This window comes from Sander lucioperca, chromosome 21 (genome assembly GCF_008315115.2).
Source record: "Sander lucioperca isolate FBNREF2018 chromosome 21, SLUC_FBN_1.2, whole genome shotgun sequence".
In the NCBI taxonomy this organism is placed as follows: Eukaryota; Metazoa; Chordata; class Actinopteri; order Perciformes; family Percidae; genus Sander; species Sander lucioperca.
Genome location: NC_050193.1, coordinates 26,926,521 through 26,950,730, shown reverse-complemented (window position 1 = coordinate 26,950,730; position 24,210 = coordinate 26,926,521). Strand labels below are relative to the sequence as shown.

The window sequence follows — 24,210 nt, the reverse complement described above, 5'->3', positions numbered from 1 at the left end:
CTGTCTGTCTGTCTCTCTCTCTGTCTGTCTGTCTCTCTGTCTGCCTCTTTCTCTGTCTGACTGTGTGTCTGTTTGTCTCTCTGTGTGTCTGTCTGTCTGCCTGTCTATCGCTCTGTCTGTCTGTCTGTCTGTCTGTCTGTCTCTCTGTCTGTCTGTCTGCCTGCCTGTCTGTCTTTGATTTTTTAATTCTTTTAAAGATCCCGTGTGGTCCAGATCATCGGTAGATGCTAGATCACACCTGATACACATGTTGACATCAACACACAGCATCCTGTTCAGGCGTCAACACTTCAGGCTTCCTGTCTGTCATTACAGCTGAAGACTGACTGTAATGGAGTATAGCGTCACTTTCTACCGTATAAATCACCAACAAGGACATCTAGACCAAAAACTACAGTCTTCAGGGGCCAGGGTGTAGTTGATGGCTGCCACTTCCAGCACTACCTGAGGTTCAGATTTCCCTGTTTTGTAATTGTAATGAACAAATAAAATGTGAGTCGAAATAACAAGTTAATGATGCAGATTTGTAAAAAGTATGAATCCATTCTTCATCAGGTCTGTCTGCAAGACGACAAGCAAACAACTTTTAAAATGTTTGTTTTCTGAATGGAGTTTGGATGGATCAGAGCTATGCTAACATTGTAGCTGCTCCATCAACACAACAGACACATTATCTCAGAACTTAATAGGTAGTTTCACTCTTCCCAAAGAAAGCTCCTTTTGCATCTGCTGTCTGTAAATAATGAGGAGCTACAGACAGCTACAATCATCTGTTCCTCCATTTCTGCTTCAACAACGTGAGGACATCAGGAGGATCTAAACACTTTCAAGACACAGCGTCTCACACATTTCTTACTCCAGTTCAAATATTTCAACTCAGAAATACACGGCGCCGGCCTGAATGACAAAGATTTTGTGTCTATTTCCATATTTCTGTTGAGTTTGTATGTTGTCACGTCACCAAATTCACACTTTACCCGAGCGGTGTGACCACGGTATAAAGATGAGTTCTGTTGTTAATGATGTCTGGTGTCTTTTCTCTCTCTCTATTGTATCTTCTATCATCTCTCCAGACTCTGTCAGGCTGGTGACTGGGACCAGTCTATGCTCAGGCAGACTGGAGGTGAAGACTAACCAGTCTATCCAGCGCTGGTCTTCAGTGTGTGAAGATGACTTTGACCAGCAGGATGCAGAGGTGGTCTGTAGGGAGCTTGGCTGTGGGGCTCCTTCAGTCCTCCAGGGGGCGCTCTATGGAGAAGTGGAGCCTCCAATGAGGACCAAAGAGTTCCAGTGTGGAGGCCATGAGTCTGCTCTCCTGGACTGTAGAAGCTCAGGCTCAGATAGAAACACCTGCTCACCTGGAAAAGCTGTTGGACTCACCTGCTCAGGTAGGAGAGGAGCTGCAGCTCTGATTTGGTTCATTTCTGTTCTAATGAAACTCACTTTGTTCTTTTGCTGATGACTCTCTGGTTTCTGTTTAGAGTCTGTCAGGTTGGTGGGAGGAGCCAGTCGCTGTGCAGGAACACTGGAGGTGAAACAAGGAGAATGGAGACCAGTGAGTTACTCTGACTGGAGCCTGAAGAGAGCAGCTGCTGCCTGCAGAGAGTTAGACTGTGGCTCTGCTGTTTCTGTAGAGAGAGAAGAGTCCTCAGACAGATCTGTGTGGGGGATCTGGTCTGACTGTGCTGAGTCTGGATCTGTTCTTAGGGAGTGTGCAACATCATCTTCCTCTTCCTCCTTCCTTCATCTCACCTGCTCAGGTAAGCACATCAAAGACATGAATGAATGAATGAATGAATGAATGTTTTTATGTTGAACAACATACAAAAATACACAACAAAATCTTAAAATAAAAGATGAAATGTATTTCACTGTAAAAATAAAACAAAAATAAATAAAAACTGTTAAATAATTTAGTCTGAAAGAAAGTAGGAAGAATCTAAATCCTTACAGAGTAGTGGGGGCATACGGTTGTTATACATTAAGTTTCCCTTTAAATCATAGCCCCCCTCTCTGTCCTGGAACATTTTTTGAATGTTACCAGGAAGTTAATTATTTCTCTCTTTGTACTTTAAAGGGTAACTACCGTTTTTCAACCTGGACCATATGTTCCTGTTTTTCAGTGTTTCCCAAAGATTAGAATAATTTGTGCATGTGTGTGTGTGTGTGTGTGTGTGTGTGTGTGTGTGTGTGTGTGTGTGTGTGTGTGTGTGTGTGTGTGTGTGTGAGATTCCTGAGTAGTAGTTATATGACTAGCGTGCGTGCGCCGTGCCCGCGCTTTGGATTCCAGTGTATATATATATATACTAACTTTATTTTTTTTTTTTATTTATTTTTTTTTTACTTTATTATTCATTGCTTTCAAGGTGGGGGCAGATTTGGCGAGTGGACGAAGCTGCCCGCTCATCTTGAAAATGTATTTATATTACTTTTTTTGTGATTACAACCTCTGGAATCTGTCACTGCAACTTCACATATGTGCTCTCTCGCATCACAAAGTGGCCAATCTGCACCTCGACTTTCACAACACTCTTGACGATACATTTGGTGCAAAACTAATTTGTACCTGTGGACTTAGGCTGTGGAGCTCTGAGCTAACAGAACGGGAAAAGCCTTCTTATATACAGTCTATGGGAAAAGCAGGGTTTCTATCACCAGATGAGGGACAACTCTGTCTGGCTTATTTATGTAGCATGGAAACTTGGTGGAATAGCATGCTAGCGTTAGCTAACTAGCAGCCAGCCCGCTTCTAAATAAATACCTTTTAATTGTCTAAACATTTTTAACAGTCAAACTAAAACACTGGCGGTGAGCTCCAGGGCCTGCAGCAGACGGACCGTCATCAGTGGGTAACAGGTGCCAAGTTTCGCATCCCTGCCGAGAATTGCATCCACTCGGGAAAATAATGATTTTATAAGGCAAAGTACTGTTTAAAAACTAGGCAATAGTAAATCTCTTTGTCATGTTCATCAATAATGATTAGGATTTTAGAAGGTTTAGAGACATCAATGTTTTATCAGACTCTGTAGTAGCATTTCCTTGCTACCTAGATGCAATTTTCGGCAGCAATGAATTCTGCAGAAATGATTGTTTCTGCCCGAGCGGGTGCAATTCTTAGCAGGGATGCACAACATCAGCAAAGCAAGCTCTGGTCATGGCCGGGGGATGGGCCGCTGCTACCGGATGTGGGGCTCTCCGTGTCCCGCTGGAGCTCCGACTGCAGGTCGAGGTCGGCAGCGAAGCTTTCTGGCAAAAGCAGTGTTACTACGCTGGTCGATCCCCACTGATGACGGTCCGTCTGCGGCTGCAGGCCCTGGAGCTCACCGCCAGTGTTTTAGTTTGACTGTTAAAAATGTTTAGACAATTAAAAGGTATTTATTTAGAAGCGGCTGGCTGCTAGTTAGCTAGCTAACACTAGCATGCTATTCCACCAAGTTTCCATGCTACATAAATAAGCCGGACAGAGTTGTCCCTCATCTGGCGATAGAAACCCTGATTTTCCCATAGACTGTATATAAGAAGGCTTTTCCCATTCTGTTAGCTCAGAGCTCCACAGCCTAAGTCCACAGGTACTAATTAGTTTTGCACCAAATGTATCGTCAAGAGTGTTGTGAAAGTCGAGGTGCAGATTGGCCACTTTGTGATGCAGAGAGAGCACATATGTGAAGTTGCAGTGACAGATTCCAGAGGTTGTAATCACTGAGTTGTGGTTGTGATGGAAAATGAACCAGAGTAAAAAAAAAAAGTATACCAGTAAATGTTGCATTATAAGTTTGCAGCTGTCATTGTGTTCATGTAAATATCAATCTACACATTTGTGAATATTTTTTCTGTAACTTCACATTCAGAATACAAGTGTGTGAACATTTTCTACAAGTGCAAATTAAATTTTTACAAGTGCAAATTTTAACATACAAGATCAGATTTTTTGTTCTGCAAGTTCTCACATTGTATTCTACAAGCTCTCCCTTTTTGCACCATATTTACCTTCATATTATGGCTTTGACTAAGACCCAGAACACAGAGGCACACAACACGAACTCAAAGAGAAAAGTTTTAGTGTCTTTAATAAATGATCACAACAGAAACAACGAAGGAAGGTCAGCTTGCAGGGCTGGCGACGAGGTCAGGATTGCAGCGGACGAAGAAGGATGTTGTGTCCGAAAGCTCACAGGAATCCAGGCAGATGGTGGCACGGCAGAGGGGCGAGGAGCTGTACAATGCTCACGGGAATCCAGAGAGATGGTGGCACGGCTGAGAGGCGAGGGCTGGAGTACAGCGGCAAACGGCGAGCAGGGGTAGATGCAGTCTGAAGTAAGAGCAGAGGGAACAGATGAGTACTGAGCTCGAGGAACAAACACTCACTAGAATATAACGAGGAATAGCTGAGAGCCAAGTTACCACTATGGTAAACGAAACGATCTGGCGCCGAATGCAGATTCCAACCGGGATAAAAAGCTGCAGCCGTAATTAAGAGAATCTGTCACAGCTGAGCGGCGGTGATGAAGAACAGCCAGCAGCCGTGCAGGTAGGTCGCTCGCCCGGCCACGCCCCTTGACCTAGATTCCGCTCCTCCGGCCAGACAGACACACAAACAGGGAAAAGAAAAGGGGGGAGAGGGAAAACAGACAAAACAAACACCCCCAGGACAGCTGTCCATGACATTTATACCAATGGTTAACGGTTAAAAAGTTAGGGGGTAGGGAACGGGTGTCCAACTGTCATACAGGGTTTGGTTTGTAGGGTTTAAAAGACCTTAGGTGTGTCTCAAATCGCGCACTTCTGTACTTATACTAGCTATTTGAGTACACTCAATCTGTCACTCGTCGAAGTGTGGTAAATGCAGCACACTACATGTACCCGGATGGTGCACTCATAACGGTCAAAAAGTTGAGTGTGGATCGATGGACACTTTCCACCCTCAACGGTCGCCATCTTGGCTACGTAGCGGAAGGGGCGGAGCTAACAAAAGGTGAAAAACTTTCGATAATGGCGGCCGAATACGCGACAGCGAGACCCACGGAGTATTACAAATGTAAGTTGAACATTAGTCTTTTGCTATACTTGTATAACATATAAGCCACCTGTTTATGTATATTTGGTTAATTTTGGAGTCGGTGATGATTTTTGTACCGCGAATTATAACGTTAATTTGTACCGTAATTTGATGTGCTATCGAGCTAGCTTTAGCTAACCTTAGCTAGCTAACAGCGGCACAGTTTAACCAAAGAAGTTACGGCTACGTCTATAATCTTTGGTTTAACCACTGGTAAATAAGTTATAACCTAGCTAATGTTACATGTGTTGTGGTATACGGTTGTTTGTTGTGTTAAACTATCGTCCTCACTGTAGACGATTTTAGCGTTAGCTGTGTGATCTTGTAGATATACATTAAGCTGCGAGCGTTAGTAGTAATGTTACAGTACGTTAATGTATGCTATGTTATAATGTATTAACAGTGCTGTTTGTGTCCTGACTTATATAATCGTTAGGGACACGGACGTGGCCGTCAATGCTGCCAACTTGAGGGAAGTCCTCCTCTGCTGGAAGGCCAACGACCTGGGGGAGGAGAGAGAGGACTCCCTGCTGGTCTGGTGGACAGCACGGTGCACAGTGGCCCGGGGCATAGCAAAGGCTCTGGCTAAACCACGATAACAGGTACCGCTGGCTAGCCAAAAGAGGAAGCCAAGGGCCTCGATGACGGGTCCCCAGCCATGGTCACACGCCGTGCCGAGGATGTACCGTTAAAGGATCCCCCTGGAGAGTCTGAAGTCTACCATCATATCACTTTCTCCATCAAAGTACAGGGCCAGCAATGAATAGAACAATGGGATATATTTAAATGTCTATTGGGTTGCCTCTGCTTTCACTCTTGTATTGTCACTGTAATTAATAGCTATTGCAATAAACACCCTTATATAAACATATAATATGACTATTTTCTATGTATGTTCTTTATGTCAGTTGGACACCATTTGAATTGCTCAGATTTTGCTAAAATAACTAAAAATGGCCATTTTGGGTTATTTTTTACAATGAATTAAGAGCAAAAGTATGAATATCATCATACCGGTAAGTCTACGGTTGCATAAAGCAGAGGGCAAAAACAAGCAACAATAACAACAATCACATTCATTTTGATGAACAAAGCAGAAATGTGTTTTTCACGAGTGACAACAGTGTTGGGAATGCTCTGCCTTGGGTACAATTCACAATTTCATAGAAGAAGAAGAAGAAGAAGGAGGACTGAGATGTTGTGATGTCATTTCCTGTAAGTACATAAGGCAGTGCGCGATTTGAGACAACACTACCCCGTCAAATTTTACGCACTATGCAAGTAAGTACGTAGTGTACGAATTTGAGACACACTACTTGTCTCAGCCTGTCTGTCTGCTTTTCTCTGCCGTTTTTAGCTAGCATTGCTAGCTAGCTTGTTATTCGCTATTTTTCCTCCACAACACTCCTCTTCTGAACAATCAACGATGCTTTTTTCTTTAATTCTTCTGGGGAAAGCAAGAGGAAACGTCTTTCAGACATGTCTACACAGGGTAAGTAAATTAAAAAGCAAAATGTTATGTTTAGCTAAGGCTATTCTAAGATATTTCATTCATTCATGAATTAAAACGTTTTTTGTGGCATATATGTTTATCTAGCTAGTCTGCATCATTACGTCCTTATCCATGTGTTTTTAGCTAACTTTCTTGTGTGTGTGTGTGTGTGTGTGTGTGTGTGTAACAATAAGTTACGGGAGTGAGAGATGCAAGGCATTGTGGCTGTTTTAACTAATTTATATCAGTTTTGAGACTAAAAGACCATGTTGTAGGGACATTTATTGGTTTCAATAGGTAATGTAGATTTAAGACGAAGCTACAGCTATAACATTATCTAAATGGTTGGGTTGTGACTAAACCTTTATCACAAGCTGCTTTAACACATAAGCTCTCGCCATATGATCCATTTTCATCATGATCAGGTTTAACAAATCTTAAGGTAGCCTAATGTAAAATGTTCACTTTCTTTTGTGTTAACCTTATGAACTAATATGGGAGATAGTTTTACAGTTAGCTGACATAGTCTGTCCTTGTTATAGCATTGACTTCCTATATTACCTTCTAACAGATGTATTCTCAGTAACGGGCCAATATGCTAGAAACAGTGTGCTCTTAAATCATTAAATTAGTTGTGACAGCCACGTTTGTCCTACTTCTCAATTCCGTTAGCATCATGGCTGTTAACTGTAAACATCTTAGGTTAGCTAATGCTGTATTTTGGTTTCTCCCTTGTAACATATGCCAAAAACAGTGACAGATGAAGTAACATGAAGTCAAGTACATTTACATTTTAGTGCTTATAAGGAATTGATAACTTTTTGGTATATTAGCACTTCACAGAGGAAAATCCCACCAATTACATGTGTAAAGTGTTGTAGGACTATTTATAAAACAAGAAGACATTTGGTTTTCGGTTTTGTTGTGTTTTAGGATGTTGTATTTTAGACAGTGACATTAATGGTCTTTTTTTTTTCTTTTCTTTTTTTAAACTGTATCCCCTTTATGTTTTTTAGGTCACCTGCAAAGTTTGTCATTCCTGCACCTCAGGTATGTTTATACAAGCACTGTCACTGTTTAAACAAGGCATTAGCTGATGAGCTGCTAATGGCATGACTAGTTTGAAAGTTACCAACACTTAAAAATAAAAGTGGTTGTACTCTGAGGTAGCCAATACCTGGAGGGGGGTTCAATTTTAATTTATTATTAGGGCCCGAGCGCCGACAGCGGCGAAGGCCCTATTGGAAATGAAGGAATTATTTTCTGCAAATTAATCGCCTTTTTGAGGGGCTTAACATATTCAAAAACTCACCAAAATTGGCGGTCGCATCAAGTCTGGTGAAAATGTATGTATTTTAAGGGTTTCGGGAATAGGCGCACAAAAATGGCTCGCTAGCGCCCCCTATAAAGTTAAAACAAATTTTGCCCCTGCAGTGCGTTTAACGTAGCCTCACGAAAGTTGGTACACATGTGTAACATGTCTAGATGTACAAAAAACGTCATTGGAGCCATACCCTAAACCCAACAGGAAGTCCGCCATTTTGATTTCAAAGTTTGAAATTAGTGTGATTTTTGGCCATTTCCACGTCGTACTTTAACGAACTCCTCCTAGAGATTTCATCTGATCAACTTCAAATTTGGTCTCATCTTAAGAAGCTAAAGATGAAAAGTTGTTAAAAGAAACTTTTCGTCATAGGGCGTGGCCGTGGTGGGGCGGCCATTTTGTTTCGCCATCAAAACAGGAAGTGGGTGTAACTCGAGTGTACATTGTCCGATTGGCTCGAAACCTTTCAGGATTCATAAGAGTCCAACCCTGAGGACAAATAAAGGCCGATATTCACTTAAAGTCATAGCGCCCCCTAGTGGCAACAGGAAGTAGGCCTAAAAGTCAAGGTGCTATACTTTAACAAACTCCTCTAGAGATTTCATCCGATGGACTTCAAATTTGGTCTGTATCATCTCAACACCTTTAAGATGAAAAGTTATTAAAAGAAAAACTTTTCGTCAAACGGTGTGGGCGTGGCATGGCGGCCATTTTGAGTGTTTAGCGATGAACGAGAAAGTGGCTGTAACTACAGTGTACATTGTCATATCTGCTTGAAATTTCACAGAATCAACAAGGGTCCAGGTCTGAGGACATCTACAGGCCAATATTGACTTTTGGTCATAGCGCCCCCCGCTGGCAACAGGAAATCAGCCTTATATGACAAACATCATCCGATTTACATGAAACTTATAATGTGTGGTCTACATGTGATACTGAGCTGGCCCCTATAATATAACCACGCCCACTTACTCAGGCCAGTCTTGTGTGAGGTATCATTGAACTCAGCAGAGAGTTCCTTCTTCATTGGTGATGGTTTGGCCCTCCCCCTATGCTTAAGCCACGCCCCACGTGTGGTCTACATGTGATACTGAGCCGGTCCCTATAATATAACCACGCCCACTTACTCAGACCACGCCCCCTTTCATAACATTTGAACCGTTTAAGGTAGTCTTACGTGAGGTATCAGTGAACTCAGCAGAGAGTTTCTTTTTAATTGGTGATGGTTTGATCCTCCCCCTATCATTTAGCCACGCCCCTTTTCACAGTTAATGAACTGTATGTCTTGTGTGAGGTATCGTTGAACTCAGCGGGGAGTTCCCTTTTCATTGGTGACGATTTGCAGTGTCTGAGTGCCGCGCAAATGCACTGTCGCAAGGAGCGGCGTCCACCAGTAACCCTGACACGCGCAGAGGTGCGATGGCCCATCCATCGCTGCTTGCAGCTTTAATTATTATTATTATTACGTCAAATGAATTGCCTTTTTGAGGGGCTTAACATATTCAAAAACTCACCAAAATTGGTGGAAGCATCGCGTCTGGTGAAAATTTATGTATTTTAAGGATTTCGGGAATAGGCGCACAAAAATGGCTCGCTAGCGCCCCCTACAAACTTAAAAAATTGAGCCCCTTCAGTGCATTTAACGTAGACTCAAGAAAGTTGGTAGACATATGTAACATGTCAAGATGTACAAAAAACGTCATTGGAGCCATACCCTAAACCCAACAGGAAGTCCGCTATTTTTATTTAAAAGTTTGAAATTAGTGTGATTTTTGGCCATTTCCACATGTCGTATTTTAACGAACTCCTCCTAGAGATTTCATCTGATCAACTTCAAATTTGGTCTGTGCCATCTTAAGATATTAAAGATGAAAAGCTGTTAAAAGAAAAACTTTTCCGGCCGTGGCGGGGCGGCCATTTTGTGTGTTTCACCATCAAAACAGGAAGTGGGTGTAACTTGAGTGTTCATTGTCCAATTGGCTTGAAACTTTTCAGGATTCATAATAGTCCAACCAAAGAATTTCTAATATGGGAAGAAGTTCCACTCTCTCATTACTTCCGGCTTCTGAAGTTACTTCCGGTTGCAGTTCCGCTCTTGATCCATATAGGGGGCGCTCACAGGCCAGTGCAGAATGAATGGGACTCTATGGAGCTATACCCCTCAAAATCCACTTTTCTCAGGATACAATTTTTTGTCTAATAATTTGAATGTTGCATTTGAAAGAGGAGGCTAAGAAAATACACACTGCTGGGTGTTAGATTTTTTAAAGTGGCTTTTTTGTTCTAAAAAGACTTTTAAAATGTCAATGACGTCATACACATATACGGCCAGAGATTCTGCTTTACGGCGAGCTCTGAGTCACTTCCTTTTTTCTCTCGAGGCATCGACAACACAGCTGACAGGTTAGACTCTCCCTGTTAATACTACACAGCTGACAGTTTAGACTCTCCCTGTTAATACAGCTGACAGGTTAGACTCTCCCTGTTAATACTACACGGCTGACAGGTTAGACTCTCCCTGTTAATACTACACAGCTGACAGTTTAGACTCTCCCTGTTAATACAGCTGACAGGTTAGACTCTCCCTGTTAATACTACACAGCTGACAGGTTAGACTCTCCCTGTTAATACAGCTGACAGGTTAGACTCTCCCTGTTAATACTACACGGCTGACAGGTTAGACTCTCCCTGTTAATACTACACAGCTGACAGGTTAGACTCTCCCTGTTAATACATCACAGCTGACAGGTTAGACTCTCCCTGTTAATACTACGCAGCTGACAGGTTAGACTCTCCCTGTTAATACACGTGCTAGAAAGAGGTTTGCTAATGTTTTAAAGACCACGCCAAAATATTCACTCTGATATTCTGGTTCTGCTTCGGATGCCGTCAAGTGGGATCTGCGATCGTAATCAGTCCTTCACTGACCAATCAGCATTCATTAGCAGAATGCTAGTGTGTTATGTGCAACAACGACTCAACCTGTAACAAATCGAAAGGGCATAAGTACTCGTTCATTCAACTTTTGACCTATAATCCATGTTGAACTTGCAAAAACTACAATCAAATCTGAGATTTCTCAACGACAATCAGGCGAAAGAGACAAATTTAGCCGTCTAGCTCCATAGGGTCCCATTCATTTAGCACTGGACCGTGATCACCCCCAGTGGAACTCTGGTGGAACTGCAACCAAAGTAGGTACAATGGGGCTGAATAGGGAGTGGAACGGCTTTCCGTAGACGGGCTTTGGTCCAACCCTGAGGACAAATAAAGGCCGATATTTACTTAGTCATAGCGCCCCCTAGTGGCAACAGGAAGTAGGCCTAAAAGTCAAGGTGCTATACTTTAACGAACTCCTCCTAGAGATTTCATCCGATGGACTTCAAATTTGGTCTGTACCATCTCAACACATTAAAGATGAAAAGTTATTAAAAGAAAAACTTTTCGTCAGACGGTGTGGGCGTGGCGTGGCGGCCATTTTGAGTGTTTAGCGATGAACAAAGAAATTGTTGTAACTTGAGTGTACGTTGTCGTATCTGCCTGAAATTTCTGACGATTGACAAGGGTCCAGGTCTGAGGACATCTACAGGCCAATATTTACTTTTGGTCATAGCACCCCCCGCTGGCAACAGGAAATGCGCCTTATATGACAAACATCATCCGATTTACATGAAACTTAGAATGTGTGGTCTACATGTGATACTGAGCCGGCCCCTATAATATAACCACGCCCACTTACTCAGGCCACGCCCCCTTTCATAACATTTGAACCGTTTAAGGTAGTCTTGTGTGAGGTGTCATTGAACTCAGCAGAGAGTTTCTTTTTGATTGGTGATTGTTTGACCCGCCCCTATGCTTTAGCCACGCCCCTTTTCACAGTTAATGAACTGTATGACGTAGAGTCTTGTGTGAGGTATCGTTTAACTCAGCAGGGAGTTCCCTTTTCATTGTTGACAATTTGCTGCGTCTGAGTGTCTCAAGGAGCGGCGAACGCCGGTAACCCCGATGCGCGCAGAGGAGCGAGGGCCCATCCATCGCTGCTAGCAGCTTTAATTCTTCTTGAAATTACACCTACCAGGGACTTTATTGTAAGATCTTGTCTTGAACTCGTGTGAAACCATCAACAGACTATTTAGTAATGTATCATGACTGTAAATAATCAGCTCTTTACCTTGATCGCTGATTTCCTAGGTGTATGGTGCAATAGTAAAACCTAAAACTGTAATATAACGGAAAGAACACAAGAAACTGGATTGTTTGTGTCAGTTTTTGCGTCATGTTATGTGTTGTTCATCAGAATTTAGTCTTCATTCCTTCATATAACATTAGTCTAAAAATGATGGATTCATATCAGTCTGTATAAAACGCAAGTACAATTTCACTATTCACCTATAATAAAAACAGATGTAGAAATGATATGATCCTTATATAGCAGTTGAATACAAAGCAAACTGAACAGAAAAAACAAGTATTTTCTTTTCTTTTAGTTGCGGCTGAAGGGCTCGACCAATGCTGCATCATAGCAGCACAGTGTCTTATCACCAACCCATGAAGCTAGAAGTCACCCTGCTGCTCTTCCATATTGCATCATACACTATATTATTTTTCTGTTTTGGCATATTAGTAGGCTACAGACAACACTAAGAATCATTACTTAATCACAGTATATATTATTTCTGGTGTACACTGTTGACTTGACTCCCGGCTATTGATTATACGTCACTTTAGCTTGCTACTACCTCATAACTTTACCTTAATTGCTCTTGTACAGTTAATTTATCTTCTACTAGTTGTATATACCTCCTATTTAATTCAACTATTCTTAACTTGTGCTGCAGTACTTAAATTATCCCTCTTGTGAACACTAGGCTTATCTTATCTTTTATTTTAGTTCATATCATATCTGCTCACAAACTCACCTGTACCTGGGTCATCTGTTTGCCAATATCAATATTCCTACTACGGTAAATCCTACAGGCAAAGTGTCCTGCTTCACAGGAGTATGAACCATATGCTTTTTAGGTTTTGTGTCAAATATTGTGCAGGTTGTGGACAACACAGTGTGTTCTTTTTATGTAATATTCAGAAAAAAAATGTCTTATACAAAAGTGTTGAACATGTATGGTGCTAATCTTGTCTGTAACGATGTAACGTCATTTTGTTAACAAAATACACCCCGATGTGTGCCACGATCAGAAGTTTAAATGTGTACAATATGCATGCGCAACATATAGGTAAAGGTCTTGTGTAATGGTGCTTGTTTAGCTAATAAAAATATGTGAAAAATAATTGTCTTATGTTGCCAGCTGTACATATGTTGTTCAGTACATCTTGGAATATTTTTCTCTGTTTCTCGCACAACTGAATATATGCATCGTGATTGCACACAGCACGGCTATAGTCATCTGCACACAAGCATCTACATTGGCGTCAGCGTGGTGTACATGTATTTGATCAGATTTTTTACGTTTTTTGGTGGGGATTTCCATTTTTGTTATTAAATGTTTATTTTATTTTTACAGACCCTGATGACTGATGCACTGAAATATGGCTATCAGTGGTGTCAGTAGGGTATTGAGGGCTACTGCTCGCTGAAGATGATGTGCCTCAGTCCTCTCAAGGTCTCTGCCGTGACTGTCTAACGATGCACCCAAGGCTATGTAACTAGGCCAAACAACTTTGTAGTAGTGGTCTGCAAGGCGCCCACTGTATTCACCAGACTATTGATGTTTTTTTGTAAATTATCAACTTTGGATTCTATTTGGTCATGTATCGCATCTGACGCAGTGTGTCGACGTGTAGTTTCAGCACAGAATTCGAAGAGTGACTCACCCTGTAATAATGTTGTCTGCTCAGGACGGTTTATGGGGCCAGCTGTTTCAAAACTGATGTTGGTACTAAAACAATCCAATATTTGTCCACATTCAAATGCCTCATCAATATCCTCTGTATTTACAGAGGCGTCAGCTGATGCATGAGCCCTGGGGCACACTTTGTCTGCTCCATAGACTGTGTGATTATAGGAAACTCCTGGTCTCTGGCTGATGGGTGTGTCTGGAATAAAACGCATACATGCACATTCTATATCACCTTCATCCCCACGACACTGGAAGGGTTCCTGATTAGGGGAAATCGATGTGTGGTCTGTCTCTGATGATTCTTTGCTTTCACCTTCAAGGGCTACCTATGAGATAATAATAATAATAATAATAAAACACATTTGGTTAAATAATCACACACACACACACACACACACACACACACCCCACCTTCATCCAGGAAATCTGCCACGTCCCCCCGTTGTAAAACTCCACCGGCTTGTCGCTGCTCATCACCGTGCCTCTCTGGGAAATCTAACGCCTCCAATGAAGGTGTGAATGACTCCTCTGCCACAGGATGCACTCTCTGCAACACTGCTACCGCATTTAGCGTCTGAAAACACATGGGAAACAGTTTTAATATATATAGATAAAGATTGTTATCATGTTAGTTGAGTATATACAGTTAGATACAAAGCTTGGTACCTCTATAGCATAATTAGGGCCCTCGGTTACCCCCGTAGACGCTGCCTCATCACAAGCAACGGTCGAGCATGAAGGTTTGAGCGGGAAGGGTACCTGAGATTTCTGAGACACACACACACACACACACACACACACACACACACACACACACACACACACACTTTATGAGAAATTAACCCCTTTTAAATGTTACATGCTTATTTTACATGTTCTTCCTTATTCTGTGAAGACACCTTGGTTATATATATATATATATATATATATATATATATATATATTTTTTACCTTGTTGAAAATCAAAGTCATCGTCCCAAGAAGCCTTACTCCTAATCTTTGTAGGAGGATCTATTGATGCAGACTAGCTAGATAAACATATTTGCCACAAAAACGTTTTAAATTCATGAAATGAAATTATATGAAATGAAATATCTTAGAATAGGCTTAAACATAACACAATGCTTTTGTATTTACTCACCCTTTGTAGACATGGCTGTAAGATGTTTTCCTCTTGCTTTCCCCCAAAGGAGTTAAAAACAAAAATGCACCGTTGGTCTGTTTTAGAAGATCGAAGGAAAAAACGAACTGATAAGCTAGCTAACAAATGCTAGCTAAAAAACATCAGGGAATAGTGGACAGATAGGCTGAGACAAGGTCTTTTAAAGCAGAAAAACCACATGACGAATTGACACTCTAAACATACCTCCAGCTTTTTATCAGTTAACGATAGGTTTAACTCCACTTTTTCACACCTTCACACATCTAAATAAAGTACGTTCACACGGCCCCCTACGCAGATACGGCCTCGATGACGACGTCATCACGCACTCGGGCGGCGAACGCAAAGCCCCCCCGCCAGACTCCCTTTTAGGATTACATGATTTTAAAACTTCACCACACTGTGACAGGCCACTCCGTGCAGTCATGGCTCTGGTTCTAGAGGACTTACCTTCCCTTTAGAGGGCACAACAAACCGGGGACTATTGATTTCATTCTATTTCTCCGTTTTTGTTTTTTTTATAAAAAAAAAAATAAATAATAATAAATACATTTTCGAAATGCGCGCGCAGCTTCGCCCACTCGCCAAATCTGCCCCCACCTTGAAAGCAATGAATAATAAAGTATCACCTTGCGGGTGCACGTACGCATGCACGTACATGCACGCGCAAAGGTGTAGGGCATATAACTACTGTGAGTGACAGAGAGATGGAGGGAGAGCAAGGAAAGGAAATGCAGCTGAACGAATACGCTGCGTGTTTTAAATAGCGTTTAAAAAAAAGTTTTTGTGTCTAAGTGACTGATGGGAACATCAATCTTTGACATTGGTCCAGTATTAAGAGAGATCTCTGCAGTCAGCAGCAGAGAAACAAGCTACAATGTTAGTTAATAGGACAACTGTTCAGCTTGTATTTACCTTCACAAAAGTTCTGTTTTTACCGCTGACAGACTCAGATTATTATTCTAATTGTCTGACAACATTATGGAAAGGATTAATGATAATGAGTATGATCCTTTTTTTACACATAAAAACATTAGTACTTTTAAAGTCAAGAGAAAATACAAGTTAATGATGCAGATTTGTAAAAAGTATGAATCCATTCTTCATCAGGTCAGTCTGCAAGACGACAAGCAAACAACTTTTAAAATGTTTGTTTTCTGAATGGAGTTTGGATGGATCAGAGCTATGCTAACATTGTAGCTGCTCCATCAACACAACAGACACATTATTTCAGAACTTAATAGGTAGTTTCACTCTTCCCAAAGAAAGCTGCTTTTGCATCTGCTGTCTGTAAATAATGAGGAGCTACAGACAGCTACAATCATCTGTTCCTCCATTTCTGCTTCAACAACGTGAGGACATCAGGAGGATCTAAACACTTTCAAGACACAGCGTCACACACATTTCTTACTCCAGTTCAAATATTTCAACTCACAAATACACGGCGCCGGCTTGAATGACAAAGATTTTGCGTCTATTTCCGTATTTCTATTGACTTTGTATGTTGTCACGTCGCCAAATTCACACTTTACCCGGGCGGTGTGACCACGGTATAAAGATGAGTTCTGTTGTTAATGATGTCTGGTGTCTTTTCTCTCCCTCTATTGTATCTTCTATCATCTCTCCAGACTCTGTCAGGCTGGTGAATGGGACCAGTCTGTGCTCAGGCAGACTGGAGGTGAAGACTAACCAGTCTATCCAGCGCTGGTCTTCAGTGTGTGAAGATGACTTTGACCAGCAGGATGCAGAGGTGGTCTGTAGGGAGCTTGGCTGTGGGGCTCCTTCAGTCCTCCAGGGGGCGCTCTATGGAAAAGTGGAGCCTCCAATGAGGACCAAAGAGTTCCAGTGTGGAGGCCATGAGTCTGCTCTCCTGGACTGTAGAAGCTCAGGCTCAGATAGAAACACCTGCTCACCTGGAAAAGCTGTTGGACTCACCTGCTCAGGTAGGAGAGGAGCTGCAGCTCTGATTTGGTTCATTTCTGTTCTAATGAAACTCACTTTGTTCTTTTGCTGATGACTCTCTGGTTTCTGTTCAGAGTCTGTCAGGTTGGTGGGAGGAGCCAGTCGCTGTGCAGGAACACTGGAGGTGAAACATAACGGAGAATGGAGACCAGTGAGTTACTACTACTACTCTGACTGGACCCTGAAGACAGCAGCTGCTGCCTGCAGAGTGTTAGACTGTGGCTCTGCTGTTTCTGTAGAGAGAGAAGAGTCCTCACGCAGATCTGTGTGGTGGATCAGCTCTGACTGTGTTGAGTCTGGATCTGCTCTGAGGGAGTGTGCTGGATCAGCTTCCTCTTCCTCCTTCTTTCATCTTACCTGCTCAGGTAACCCCATCAAAGACATGAATGAATGAATGAATGAATGCTTTTATTTCGAACAACATACAAAAATACACAACAAAAACTTAAAATACAGGACACAAAGTATTTCACTGTAAAAAAGAAAAAGCAAATAATTTAGTCTGAAAGAAAGTAGGAAGAATCTAAATCCTTACAGAGTAGTGGGGGCATACGGTTGTTATACATTAAGTTTCCCTTTAAATCATAGCCCCCCCCCCCCCTCTCTGTCCTGGAACATTTTTTGAATGTTACCAGGAAGTTAATTATTTCTCTCTTTGTACTTTAAAGGGTAACTACCGTTTTTCAACCTGGACCATATGTTCCTGTTTTTCAGTGTTTCCCAAAGATTAGAAAGCAATTTGTGGTGGCGTCACCCTGTGTCTGACCGGGGGGGTTCACAATAATTCCTTCATTAATAATTTCTTACACAGAACATTATTATATTAAATATTAATCAAAAATGTTTTCACACCTTCACAAAATCCACACACCCAACCCATTCAAATGTCTTTACCTCTACAAAATCATGTTGGATGCTGTCCTCCTCTCCTCCTCTTTCTTCAGTGCCTAAGGAATCTCTCTCTCTCTCTCCCTCACCCTGTCTTTCTGCTTGAGCTGCACTGGTTGAAGCCTGAAAATATTGTAAACAAATTAATAACATAACTAATTCCACTGGTGGGACTGTTGAGCTCTGTTTCAGACTGATACCTCCGGTTCAGGCTGGTCCTCATCCTCAACACGGGCCTTTTTCAGTCACGGAAAATACTTTTCAATACTCATCTGGATTGAAGCAGCAAACATTCAGTGTCAGAGTAGAACATGACATAACATTATTTATAATAAGTTTATTTGATTCACAGCTGCTACCTATGGTGTTTTGACCTCGACAACCCAACTGCATTTTACCGTAAACTTGTGACTAGTTAACTTTCTAAAGCAGGCGCAATCACTTGTTTGTATTCAGAATATAAAATATGTTTATAGCACTTTTTAATGTGTGATTGTGTAAAGGTGTTCACGAGATACCAACCTTTCATGAACTTGTGGATTTCGCCAGCTGTTCTATCTGCACCAAGTAGGCCAAGCTCCCACGCTGCCAGGGATGATCTCGTTTCCATGGCGGTGTACACGGAGGGGAGGGGCTGTGTGTGTGTGTGTGTGTGTGTGTGTGTGTGTTTGTGTGTGTGTGTGTCTGTGTGTGTATGTGTGTGTTTGTGTGTAACTCTTTATATATGTGTGTATGTGTGTGTCCCCCTGTGTGTGTGTGTGTGTCTGTCTCTGTGTATGTGTGTGTCTCTTTGTGTGTGTGTGTGTGTGTCTGTGTGTGTGTGTGTGTGTGTGTGTGTGTGTGTGTGTGTGTGTGTGTGTGTGTGACAGAGAGATGGAGGGAGAGCTATGAAAGGAAATGCAGCTGAATGAATAAGCTGCGTGTTTTAAATAGTGTTTTAAAAAAAAAAGAATAACAAAACTCAATATGTGGCGGCCGGTGTTGATTCTGTGGAGCACCGCCACGAATTAGTCTATGTTTGGAAACACTGATTTTATGTCTAAGTGACTGATGGGAACAACAATCTTTGACATTGGTCCAGTATTAAGAGAGATCTCTGCAGTCAGCAGCAGAGAAACAAGCTACAATGTTAGTTACAGTTTTTCTCAATTACTAAAACACAATTTCTGAAAACATTAAACACAAAACCTCTTCTTCAAGCACTATTTACAAAACCTCGGACTCCTCTCACAAAGTCAAACGTTCGCCTCAAAACACTTTTACTACAGTATACAATACTAAACGGGACAAAAATCAATGGAGTAAACATGTGATCAATGTGCTTCCTCTTGTCTTTGGGCTGGGTCAGGCCAGAGCACTTCGTCCGTATCCAGCCCTGACACCTCGCATACGCACTCGTCCTCGTCCTCTCACGTCGTTTCTTCTATCCATTCTCAGACTTTCTCCTTCCCACCTTCAACAACCGGTTTGCTCTCTGAAGTTCAGGGTACTAAAGTATAAGGGTCAAAGACGAATAAGGATTTAAAATCTGAAAATAAATAAAAGTGTCAAAAAATGCCAACTCAAGCACTTTCTATTTTTATTAGAGTGTTCTATATACATCTCAACAACAGGAACTTAATTTAGAAATGCAACTTAATTTTTTTTGATGAATCATGTGATTTATTCCATGAAAAATGTCCTTCCTGGGTAACGGGAATGGATTTAAAAAAAATATTAAATGTCTACCTTTTTAGCATATACATGTTTAGGCATATCCATAGTTACAGCTAACCAAACACGCACTGCTCAAAAAAACAAAATTTTTAACACAATTAATATGATATATTTGGGTATTTATAATTAAATGGGCTCATTGTTTGATTTTGGTCACGCAATATTTCATGCCAAAAACAGAAAAATGATGAAAGATGTCTTAAAATGCTTTACAGTAAAGGTTATCAGGTTATTATTGTATACTCAGCTCAGGAAAACATGATTGTGTAATATACCATGAAAATCTGAGTTTAAACACTTGACTGTGTCATTGTTACTCGGGATGACATCCCGTTAGCCAGGAATGACATAATGCAAAAATGCCATAAAAGATTAAATAAATACATATTATTTTATTAATATAATATAACATTATCAACACAATGCTTGAAAAGTGACAAATACTAATAAAAAAACTATTTTCATTAACATGTCCAATCTGGATAACAGAGGACATGTCCTGGGTAACAGAAGATCTTCGTTATCCAGGAAGGACAAACTGTTATCCAGGAAGGACAAAAACATGATTTTCCCACCAAAACTCTGTCAAACATGGCATACTCAGCTAAAATATATCTTAGCCTTTAAAACATTAATGCCATATTTCACATGAAATAGGCATTTTTAAATATCAAAACATCAAATACGTTTTATTAGCGTTATCCAGAAAGACACATGATTTTTGGACATTGTGCACCAGTGACCAAAAAAGCAAAATAAAAACTTTTTTAAGAGAGACTTACTAAACTCTCCAGATGTTTTGGGGTTCTCCAAAATCTTCTTTATGATGTAATAGCATATTTCATGACTATGCAATTGCATTATGGGTAATTTATGGACTTTAAGGTCTGTTACCCAGGAAGGACATTAGGGAAATCCAAAACTAAGGACAAAAGTATTTCTTGAGTAACATTTTAAATAAGGGTAGGATTGTTACTATATTTGTAGGTATCACTGCAAACATCGACACAATTATGCCAAAGTAGATAATTAATGCTCTTATTATTATTTTTGACATTTTGGTCACATTTTTATACTTAGATTTTAAGCCCGGACGTTACCCAGGACGGTCAGTTTGGCACTTCTGAGCTCAATAGCTCTTTGAATTTTATTTTTTTGCAATAAATACCTATTAAAGTGAGTAAAGAGGGGAGAGTTGAGTAATATGATGTAGTTTTTTTAAATTTATATTTATCTTTTGCATTATGAATATGCTTTGGACACCATAATTGACATGCCACGTCTTTGACCCATAATCCGTTTTTCGTTTTAAACCAAAAATGAAATATTATTGTATTTGACAACAGACCACACAATTAGCTGAATGAGTTCAGGCAACTGAGAACTTTGTTCAGCCAATGGGTTTTAGTGTTTTAGCAATTGAGAAAAACTGTAATAGGGCAATTGTTGATTGTATTTACCTTCACAAAAGTTCTGTTTTTGCTGCTGACAGACTCATTATTATTCTAAGTGTCTGACAACATTATGGAAAGGATTCATGTTAAAGAGTAAGATCCTTTTGTTACACATAAAAACATTCACAAAATTGCGTTCTATAAACCCACCAGACTCCATGTACATAAAGAGTAATTTTATCATCGTAAAATACAAAGTCGAGAGAAACAAAATAAAACTATGAAAACCCGTTTTGGGTCATCTTTCCACTTTTCCAACCATCACAACTCTAGTTTTGGTTGAAATAAACACATAGTTTACCGATTTACATGTGAAAATAGTCTGGCTCTATACACGCTAAAAGTACTGTTTTTCTAAATGGAGTCTGGTGGGTTTAGTGTTAGCGACCTCAGAGCTGTTTCTGGTTTAACAGAAAGGTGTTAAAGAGGTTTTAAAGGTCTATCTCTGTAGGGATCCTTTCCATAATGTTGTCAGACACTTAGAATAATAATCTGAGTCTGACTAGAAGCTTCAAACTGTCTATCTGTCTGTCTGCCTGTCTGTCTGCCTACTTGTCCATCTGTCTGCCTGCCTACCTGTCTGTCTGTCTGCCGTCTGCCTGTCTGTCTGTCTCTGTATTTACAGACCTGCTGCTTCAGCCCAACATCTCTGTGTCCTCCTCCATGGTCGGGGTCTCCGAGGTGGACCAGCAGGAGGTGTTCCAGGTGTTCTGGGGCTCCAACTTCACCATCAGCTGCTCCATCCAGCCACAGTACCCAGGAGGCTCCTTCCAGCTCACCTTCACCTCCTCCGACTCAACACACAGCTACACCCAGCCAGCTGTCAATCACTCTGCCCACTTCCTGTTTCCTGCTGCAGAGCCCGCCCACCAAGGAAGCTACAGCTGTGTTTATCACCTCTATGTTTTCTCTCATAACTTCTCCTCTGAGAGCCGTGTGCTCTCTCTCAGCGTCATGGGTAAGCTGACTGTTTACAGGATTGGAGAAGATGATTGGTCCAAACTGAGTGAAAATGATCAGCTGACAACATATTGTTTCTGGACTGACTCTGTGACGACTGTCATCATGTTACACATGTCAGATAGTAACCAAACTCTTACAAAGTGTAAAAAAGGTAACAGCTAACAATTAACTGAAGGACAGAGCATGTTTGGTTACGAGGATAACTCTGGTTCTCTGAGAACTGAGCGAGGTGTTTCACTATGAGAATCACCTTCTGATGTGACCAATCACAAAGCTCTGACCATGGTATGATATAAAGTATATATGAAGTGCACTAAGTGTGAGAGATAAGTGTCCATGTTGAAGTGATTTTAGATTTCAGGTCAGTTTGTGTTTAATGGGAGCTGTTGGACTCATGATGTTGTGTGATGTGTTGACTGTCCATGTGTTCCATCAGATCTGAGGCCTTTAATCATCAGAGCGATCCTCCTGCCGCTGATTCTGCTGGTGGAGATCATTGTCCTTTACTTCTACTGTAGGGTACGGACACTCTCTCTCTCTGTTGTTTCCACCACTGGCTGTGTTTGTTAAACTGAAGAGAGGAGTGATGCAGGAAGTCACATCTGTGTTCTGTCATGTCTCTGCAGGCCAACAGGGGGCAGCTGCCGTACAAACAGAAGAACATTGATCTCCAGGCCAACAGGGGGCAGCCGCCGTGCAGACAGAACAACATTGAGCTGGATTATTATAACCTGGGTGTCCCTGCAGCTGAAGGAGGGCCGACTGAAGAGGAAGGAGCTCAGGGAGCTGAGTAGCACCTCCAAGGAGCTCATCTCACATCCACATGGAGGATAAGCATGTATGCACCTTTTTATCCCCACATGGAATCATTCCCATTTATTTACCCTTACAAAACTTAAATTCATTTTGAATGGCACATGCTGGCTAATTGTGTACAAAATCCGGGGTCTCTGGGGCCAATCTGTGAGGAAAAATGAGTTTTAAAAAGTACATTTTACTGACAAGCATTATTCTTCCCAAATGTCCAGAACCTGTTTTAGGGACGCGGTAGGGGTTCTTAGGATGGACCCAGGACCACCAGAATTGGGTCATATATTCTACAGAACTCCTTGATTTGGAAAAGGTTCCAACTCATTTTTCAATTTTTTTATTTTCATTGAAACCCCCTGGTATTCCCAACATTTTTAAAGAGCTTTGCCATTCGCAATCTCAATTAGAGGGTAACTACCGTTTTTCAACCTGGACCCTATTTTCCTATATTCTTGTGTCTAAGTGACTGATGTGAACAACCATCTTTGACATTGATCCGGTATTAACCCTCCTATCCCCAAAACAGGTTAGAAAAAGCATCTTTTGTTTAAAAGATTATCAAAGAAAACCACTTACCCTAGAAAGTACCTGAAAAAACAATAGTTACCCTTTAAGATTTTTAGTATCCACCCAGGCCAAACTTTCCCATGCGGCCATCTCAATTTCTTCGTGTTGTCCAGCAAATCATAACTGGGATAAAGAAAAGAGCCTTTTGAATGTCAAGTTGAGTTCCACAGCCCTTCCAGATGGTTCTCTCCTCAAGACTAAAGTTCTCTGCATGTACTGTTGAAGTGATCTGAGTTACCACCGGATTATGTCAAGTCACAAACACCACTTGAGCTTTAAAAACTTGAAAAAACATCCCTTTTAAAGTACATTTAGAACAGATTAAAAATGTGCCATTTGCGTTAAATCACGAGTCAACTACAGACAATCATATGATTAATCACAATCAGATGTTTTCATGTTGACATCCCTAATTAAAATAAATGGAAAAAACACATTGACAAAACCCAAAATTCTTTGATTACATTTTTATCGTAAAATACCAGAAAACTCAGAGCCCCCTGCTGTGTGTAGATCCAGGTTGGTGAACAACATCTGGTGCCATGTTGACGGTCTGTTAGTGTTTGGGATTAAAGAAATACAATGAAGGAATCAAAGTCATGTAGCTCGCACACACAGTACAATATTAAAAATCAGAGGCTGTTTTCTCACAAATACTATCATTTTATAGGACTTTTTTGTTTTTGTAGTTCAGGAATTTACTTATTGTGTAATGATGTACTTTGCTTACTTTTGTAATTACTGCTTTTTCCTATTTCATAAAATCCAGTTCAGGCCAAAGATTTGCGATTAAACAAAACCATTTAAGAACAATGAAGGAAATCTTGAAGCGGTCTGAACCGGCCCGTCTCAGCTCGACCCAAACCAGCTGATGGTGTCGCTGCGACTCAGCTGGTGGAGTCTCCAGAGGCTGGTTTTAGAACGTAAGAGACGTCTCCTGTTTCAACAGCCAATAGAG

At 41.1% G+C, this 24,210-nt stretch overlaps 1 protein-coding gene and 1 long non-coding RNA gene across 2 annotated transcripts; both read left to right on the top strand.

Moving 5' to 3' along the window:
• The first annotated feature begins 1,003 nt into the window (after nucleotides 1-1,003).
• On the top strand, nucleotides 1,004-22,669 carry LOC116034444 (scavenger receptor cysteine-rich type 1 protein M130-like). Its single transcript, XM_035996516.1, has 5 exons — nucleotides 1,004-1,388; nucleotides 1,482-1,760; nucleotides 21,538-21,870; nucleotides 22,312-22,394; nucleotides 22,502-22,669. Exons 1-5 carry the CDS (start codon nucleotides 1,004-1,006, stop codon nucleotides 22,667-22,669), a joined length of 1,248 nt encoding a protein of 415 aa, XP_035852409.1.
• LOC118494157 lies at nucleotides 4,428-5,930 on the top strand. The gene is made up of 2 exons (XR_004896243.1): nucleotides 4,428-5,035; nucleotides 5,493-5,930. It is a non-coding gene; the product is annotated as an uncharacterized LOC118494157 (long non-coding RNA).
• Nucleotides 22,670-24,210: the final 1,541 nt, after the last annotated feature.